Source organism: Bidens hawaiensis, unplaced genomic scaffold (assembly GCF_021521415.1).
Source record: "Bidens hawaiensis isolate Kalapana, Puna unplaced genomic scaffold, B.hawaiensis_p1.1 tig00005028_1, whole genome shotgun sequence".
Taxonomy (NCBI): domain Eukaryota; kingdom Viridiplantae; phylum Streptophyta; class Magnoliopsida; order Asterales; family Asteraceae; genus Bidens; species Bidens hawaiensis.
The window spans coordinates 843,680-851,896 of NW_027491319.1; the positions used below are offsets into that span (position 1 = coordinate 843,680).

Here is an 8,217-nt window from a genome sequence, read left to right on the forward strand (position 1 = left end):
TGACTCATTTAGAAATCGGGACGATTCGAGCTTTTTTCAAGTCTATTCATGACTAACCTCTGGGAAGTAAAGTGCAAGAGACTAATCTGAAACCTTCAACAGACTCAGTTTTTTAAAACCTGAAGTATCGGCAACAAATTCTCCATGAGATAATGAAAGTAAAGAAACTGAGTGACCTGTGTCCTTTCCTCCATGCCCTGCTAACTATTTTTCTCTAGAATCTCACAGCAACAAATTATGCTGAATTTTCCAGAACCACTTGGACCCGTTATCACACATGTCGATTTTCTCAAACTCCACAGATGTTCATCAAGTCCAGTGCTAGCAGTGACACTTAAAACAACCGGATCATATCCACAATGCATAAGCTTCGAAATCCATGAAATCACAATCTGCATTACGATAAGACGAACTTCGACTCATGTTCACAAGATATCGATGTAGTAATTTCCTACTTCTGTTAATTCATACAATAATGCAGAATTTGACCAAATAATATCTGATAATCATATAGTATTATAGTGTCCTAAGTTTAATACGATTAAGACGAACTTTGAATCACAACTTGCATTACGATAAGGCGAACTTTGATTCATGTTCACAATAAAATACACCTCACAGTAAAGTACAAGATATCCTAATTCTGTTAATTCATACAATAATGCATAATTTGACCAAATAATATGTAATAATCATATAGAATTATAGTGTCCTAACTTAATACACCTAGAAACATCCACGGAAACAGGACATATTACAAAGTAACTTAAAGAAATAGTATGGTATTGCATCAATATACCTCTTCATCAATGAGATCAGACTTGTTCAAAGCAACGGTGAGCGGGATATCAATCGACTCAACCTACGGATCGATTAATTCATAAAACATTTTGAACACATTTTCTATGTGTCCCTTTACATTAACGTGTTCCCCTACCAAAACTCTCCCATCAGCCATTCTCAACATTTCACTTACAGAACACACGAGATCATCGACTGGTTTTTTGTGTACCGGTCTCAAGAGCTCAACCACAAATCGAGATACGTCCGCTTCAGATTTAGTGGAAATACGAGAGACGTCCGCTTTAACGGAAATAACTTTTCCGATGACTTGGTCCCCATAGGTACGTTTGTTAAGTTGCTTGAACGACTTCAGAATCGGACGCTGTTTCTTCTGTGGCTTAGCCATCATTGATATATACTTCCACAGAGGTTTCTGCAAACCGAGATGGAGAGTGGACAAACGCATGGATAGCATCGTCATAGCGGCGTTCATGTGAACTCTCATCGGAGTTTGCTTAGGGCTAGGGTTTGTGTTAGTGGGTGTTGGTTCAACTATTGAATTTTTGATACCAAAAACAAAATGTGATTTTGAAGGCACTCGCAGCAGGTTGTTGGTTTTAAACATCTCTTGTCATTCTGTAAGTTTGTACTATAAAACATTTTGGCGATCCAGCATCTCTTTCAACCATATAATAATTTCAGTATCCAATATCTTTTCGGCAGCTGATGTATCAGCATTGGTGTCTCTGACAAAATTACATCTATTAGTATTAGTATGGATAAACAAATATAAACGTAGTGCTTGATTTGATTTAAAATTGTAAATAAATGTGTACCTGAAAATGATTTAAAAACTACATCCTAATGGTGAAGATGGTTACCGAACTAAAATCAAGCATAGAGGAGTTGAAGACAATGACGGTAGCAAGCAAGCTTATACTACAATGAGAGAATGGCTTGCATATATGATTCAAGACAGGGTTGGCGAATTCTCAAAAACTCTATTCTCAAGAAGGCTATTACAACAATTATGGGTAGACGGTTACACGATGATTGAAAGCGAAAGGCTTTATTTATTTAAGAAGTAAACAAAAAGACCTACGGTCCGTAACATTTGATAACCTCATATCTCTAAAGGAACAGGGACGTTCGGATGTCACAAACATTGGACAACGCGTCATATTGTCCTCTTCATTTACAAGGGGTGCTCGGTACATGATGCAAAATTATTTAGATGCCATGACCCTTTGCAAATGGTATGGATACCTAGACTTCTTCATCACAATAACATGCAATCCTAAATGGCCTGAAGTCCAAAGATTCCTTCAAGACAAAAATCTGAATGCTTTAAAAAAAACTTGACTCCTTGATTAAAGACCTGAAGCATGGAGATCATTAGAAAACTTCAAGCTGAGTACAAATACTATACATATATAATATAATAAAATCAAGATTTTATTCGTTAAATAGCCCGTGAAACAAGTTTTAGAAAATTTTCATAAATCTAGACTTTTTAAGTTATAAGCTGTCTCATTACTCATTTAATCAAATTTTTGGTTGAAAAGTATTTGATCTTCATGAATAGACATGATATGTTTAGTTCTGAGTTGAAAAGATTGAACTTTTACGAGACAACTTTAATGTCTAAAAAATATTAATAATACTTATTTATTTTAGTAGAAGAAAATATTTTATAAGTAAAATAACCTGACCTGCTTACACCTTCTAATATAGGCCATGGAAGAGTTTGTTTAATGGTTAAAATGGGATTTGGTTGGTGAATGAGGGTGGTTTCAGTTACGGTGGAGATAAAACCGAAATGAGGGAGTGGTTTCAGTTAAGAGAAAGCAAAAGAGGTAAACGGAAAAAAAAATAGTTGAATTGTGATTGTGATGTATGTATGTGTATATGTAGTGAGTGTATGTGCATAGCAATGGACAGTTGGTGAATGGTTTATTAGGTTACATATTTTTGGGAGGCAAGAGGGTGTGCGAGCCGCACCATCGACCGGGGCACATAAGTTTCAAGGGCACAAACTTTTTTTTATACATATTATATATATATATATATATATATATATATATATATATATATATGATTTTTGGTGTTAAAAATAAGGTTATTTATAATGGTTTGTTAGACAATTACAAACTCAGAATGGTTTCACTTATAATAAATCGGTCGATAAAAGTTTTATTCATGTATATTAGCGAATAAAAAATTTTCGTCAAGGTCTACAGGCCTTTTTATTTTGGCTCAGCCGAGGTATTTAAATTCTCGAAGACGGCCTTGTTTCATTCATTCAAAGCCTTTTACCAATATTTATGACTTTTACTCAATCTAGAAACATAGGAAGCAATGTTTTGTTTTCTCCTCACATGGATAAATCAAGGAGTGGCGGGAACCCCTTTTGTGATGTTGATGGAAGTTATTAATCTTATTGTTAGGCATTCTTTGCATAATTTAATTACGTTATATATTGAGTTAGTTTTAGTTTATATAATTTAGCTGTACCCAAATGTTCAGTTTGGTATCGGTATGGTACTGGTAATTTCTTGAAAAATTCGAGATATACCAGTACCATAACAAAACGTACCGAAAACGAGCATCTCTAAATTAACTAGCTATTTGGATTTTTGGACTTTTCTGATGAAATCCATAATTTGACACAAACCACATGGGTTATTATGTAATTTACTCTAAAATATAACTACAATATTTTAGGGATATACCCAAAATCTATTTTCATCGTTTTACACTTATACCGTTTACATCAAAATTTACTTTGTTTATATTGTTACTTTTATCGCATGTGTAATGAAAAGTACAACTGTTCAATTCAATATACATTGTGAACCAAAAAAAAATGACTGGTACAAAGAAAAAAATTATACAAAGTAGATTTGAGACATTTAACTTAGGTGTCACATTTTCTATGTAAATAAACTAAAATATAAATTGACAATGTTAATAGGTTGTGTGTCTAACCTTGGTGCACAACATCATCATATGCATGGTTTACATCCTCTTCGCTAGAGTGTTTCGGAGCCTTCCTACCTGCTAAGTATAAATAAATTGTTCAACAAAACATGATCAAATCCACAAGAAGAAAGTTTTTATTAATGCATGACAAATTAACTAGGTTAAATAAGCAAAATCCCAAACACCCCCATAGTGGTTTGCTAAGACAAACTAGCTAGGTTTTATGCACACATAAAACAAAAGCAGAAAATTGAACATAAATTACGTACCTTGTGTAAAGAAGCAAAACTAAGACCAACAAAAAACACAAAATTCACCATGAATATAACTTGAGTGTTATTGTGGGTAAACTTTGAAATAAATAAACTTGTTAGAAGAAGTAAAGGTACAGGCATGCCTGGTGATGGATAGTGACTAGTGAGTGATGGATAGTGACTAGGGAGTGTAAGGTACATGTAAAGAAATTAAACATGCGTTTAAGTTAGCTGGATATGAACTCTGTTAGTTGAATAAGGACTATATGAAAGAGATGTCTCCATTTCATATAATCATGACCAAGACTCACAATATGCTATTAAGTTCGGTTTGGTCTGTAAGAAGTTGGGTTCACTTGGGTAAAGACCAAGGACTCACTCGAGACCTATAAGCCCATTAGATTAGGTCCCAAGGACGAGGTGTTACGAATCATCCTCCAACTATCAAGTAAAATATGTTGAGCTAATATATTTGATACATGTGCTTATTTTGAAAAAAATACGAGTTGATGACAGAGTTATTGAACTGATATGCGAATATATGTTTATTATGTAAAATACGAAATAAGAGCGGAATTTCATACAGTAAATTCGATAGCTAGTCATGTCAATAATAAATCAATTTCAAACTAATATTGTATTTGAGATGGTAATGATGTATAACTTAGTTAAACATAATATCATAAAACGTGTATACACTAAAGGATAAAAAAAACTATACATTTTTGAATAAAAAAAAATAGATGATAATAAACAAATAACATATCTTTTACATTAAAATCTTTTCACTTTCAACAATTTATCTAAGGAGAAACAACATTTATTCGCATTCATAAAAGCACACCATTGGTTACCGTGGTTGACTTGTTGAACTGGAGGAGCAGTGAGTGCTTACTCACTTGCATTGCTTGGAGCGGTTGAGCCGGAGGAGTCAAAAGTTGTGAGGTTTGAGGTTGATAGGTTTGAACTTGCTATGCTTGGGTTTGGTAGTAGGGTGTGCGTATGATGTGGGCTTGGTTAACAAACGCAAGTCGGGGACAAGCATTACGAAAATGGTTCGGGTCTCCATAATTGAAACAAGCTCTAGGTTGAAGAGGAGGATTTTGAGCAAACGGTGCTAGTCGGTTTTGATTCGCTGGAGCAAACCTTGATGGAGCGGGTTGCCCATGAGAGGTTTCCTGACACACGTTACTAAGGTGACCATAACGGTTACACTTCGTGCAATGGTGACAAAGATTTGTAAGCCTCTTATAAAACCTTTTATATAATTATTTTCAAAGACTAATCAATATGCCTATTTGGTTCTAGTCTTGTATAGACTCGATAAAAGCTCGACTCAGCTCGATTTCTTAGTTAGCCGAGCTCGAGCCAGGGTCAGCTCGACTCTGTTTTTTAGCTCGATTAAGTTCGAGCTCGAGCAAACCTTGACTCGACTCGACTCGATTACAACAAAAAATTAACAAATTAAAACATATAATAAAGTCATAAATTTTCTAGTATATTAATTTTATTTATTATGTATGTTTTAAAATTGTATTTTTTGTCTTTTTCATATTAAAATTTGTAAAATAAAAAATTTATAAATAATAAATATTTTTATTTTTAAAATTAACGGAGTCCAACTCGAGCTTTAAACGAGCCAAGCTCGGTTTTTCAGCTCGATAAAGAAAACGAGTCGAGCTCGATTAAGATTGAGCTGGGGCAAACCTTGGCTCGACTCGACTCAATTACAGGAAAAAATAACAAAATGTAAAACATACAAAGTCATAATCTAGTTTATAATTGTAATTTTTGAGCTCGAGCAAACCTTGGTTCAATTGAGACCCGCTATGCATTCCAGTCCGGTTCGCATCATATAGCACGTTTTCAAACAACCCAGCCGGCTTTTGTCATTTCGTGGTCCGATTAGAACCGGTAAACCACCAGTTGAACCGATAAAAGTTTTTTTTTATCAAATTAAAAAGGAAGTTTCATCTTGGACTTGAACCCTGACAATGACCGATACGAACATGCTAATTGTGAGAGTCAAATAGAGTAATTATATATGTAAGTAGAGTAATTATGTAGTTATATCATAAATTAATTATGTAATTACATAAATATTCTCACAATTTAATTACTTTATGAGACACACACATACACATATACATATGTATATTATTGACGACGTCAACCGGGTCAATGTCCGTTTCAATCTCCCGGGTCGGTCTGACCTATGACCTGGTAAGACGTCAAAGTCGGTCCGGGTACGAAAACATTGAAATATAGGTGGTGTATACGACCTAATAATGCGTTTCATTGGGCTTTATTCACTAACATAAATAATTTTGGAAAATGACGTAATTTTGTTTATTTTTATATGAAGATGTGAGTAACATCGTCCGATGGGAGCCCAAGAACATTGTGGAGGGTAATTTTCTTTATTTTTATTTGAAGCCTATGCATGCTTATCGTGTTTTTACTACTCAATTTTTTACATCAATTTGTGCATTTTATGTGTAAATGAGACGAGCCAAACCTTTGTATTAGGAATGACTCTTGCTCAAATTTGATCTTGGTTGGCTTGAGCTCTTTTGCTTGGGCTCGGCACGGCTTCTGAAGCCATGAAGAATCAAGCTCGTTATGCCATATCTTTGGTTTTATCTTGCCGACTAATGAATCGTGAGTTACTAATTATAAAAAAACTCTACATTCAAAAATCCATAATAAATAACCCTTATTTAAGATTGATACACTATAAAACTGGAAGCATAGGCCTCATTTAGCTTACCCCACGAAACGATCATGCTTCTTGAATTACCTAAGCTCCCAACATATTTAGATAATCTTAAACTAGATTATTGCGACTCACTTACAATGGTTGGGAGATTGTCACAATAACTGTTAATCTTTATGTCAATGATGGTGACATAGTACTACAATTGATGCTTGAGGTATGTCTGACTCTCCTTGCTGTTTTTTGAACGTCTACATATATATTTATAGAGAATATAATGGTAATTATAATGTAATGAATATGAATTTCTGTTGATTAATTAGGAAAAGACTAATGAGAATGACTCTATGCTTCTCCGGCTTAAAGGCCTAGCTTGATGTTGCAAAGGGATTTACAACTACTATGTTTAGAGGGAGAAGATGTAGATTGCAACCTCTCAACAACGGGTGCAGTGACTTTTGCGGTTTCTTGATATGTGTTGTTCTGCTAAATTACTTCAACATCCTACAAGGATAATCAAGGCCGACCACAAGGATAAATAGGATAATTATACGTTATGTGACGAGAAGTTTGGTTTTTTAAGATGTTTTTGTTTGGGAAGAGAGTGATAGTGATCCTTAGAGACCGAAGACACTATTGTGAGATCAAACACACAAAGCTATTGAGTTTAAGATTGAAGATTACAGAGTTTTGGAGTTAGGCTTGTTTCCAAGAAAAGTAGAAGTGCTCTAACGGAAACATCAACTTATTCTTTAGATTATACGCCTCGCTTAGAGATTGAAGATGACTTGGGGTCGGCTTTAACAATCGCCTTAAGTTTATATGCTCCGAAACCATTTTTTGTTAGTTATATGTTAAACTTGTAGGAAAAAAAAGTTTAAGTACACCGCCTGCAAGGAAACTTAGAAAAGGACACGAACCGTAATTCGTCTTATTTTAAAGGACAAAATTTGTAATTCGGTTCGTGTCCTTTTCTAAGTTTTGGAGTTATCTCGTTTTCAACACTTTCAGAATTATTAAAAACATTTTTACATAACATAAATTATATTTTAAAAGCGAAAGTTTTCAATAAATTTTGTCCTTTAAAATAAGACGAATTACGGTTCGTGTCCTTTTCTAAGTTTCCTTGCAGGCGGTGTACTTTAAACTTTTTTTTCCTACAAGTTATGTCCTTTACGCTAACTGGGTTAGAAAAACTCTGTTAAATCCCATCACGTGAGAAGCATGTGAGGGTAGTTTTGTCTTTTTGCCTACCCTGCAACTTCTTCTTCTGCTGCTGTTGTTTCTGTATCTATTAACACTGCCTCATCTCACTTCTCTCTCTATGTTCTACCACACCATCACCATAACCACTCCTCAAACACCATCACCACCGCCACCATAGCTCCGCCACCAGCCACCGCTCCATCTCCGAAAAATTATGATTACTTGAAAAAAACTTTCAACAATCTGTACATTATGAACATTCAATTGATGAATCAG

The 8,217-nt window shown here is 34.5% G+C and overlaps 1 protein-coding gene across 1 annotated transcript; it reads right to left on the reverse strand.

The window, feature by feature from the left end:
* Positions 1-200: 200 nt before the first annotated feature.
* On the reverse strand, positions 201-1,189 carry LOC143628581 (small ribosomal subunit biogenesis GTPase RsgA 2, mitochondrial-like). Its single transcript, XM_077098135.1, has 3 exons — positions 977-1,189; positions 800-862; positions 201-392 (listed from the first exon to the last, which is right to left on the reverse strand). The coding sequence occupies exons 1-3, from the start codon at positions 1,187-1,189 to the stop codon at positions 201-203; spliced, it is 468 nt and encodes a 155-aa protein (XP_076954250.1).
* Between the last annotated feature and the right edge of the window lie 7,028 nt (positions 1,190-8,217).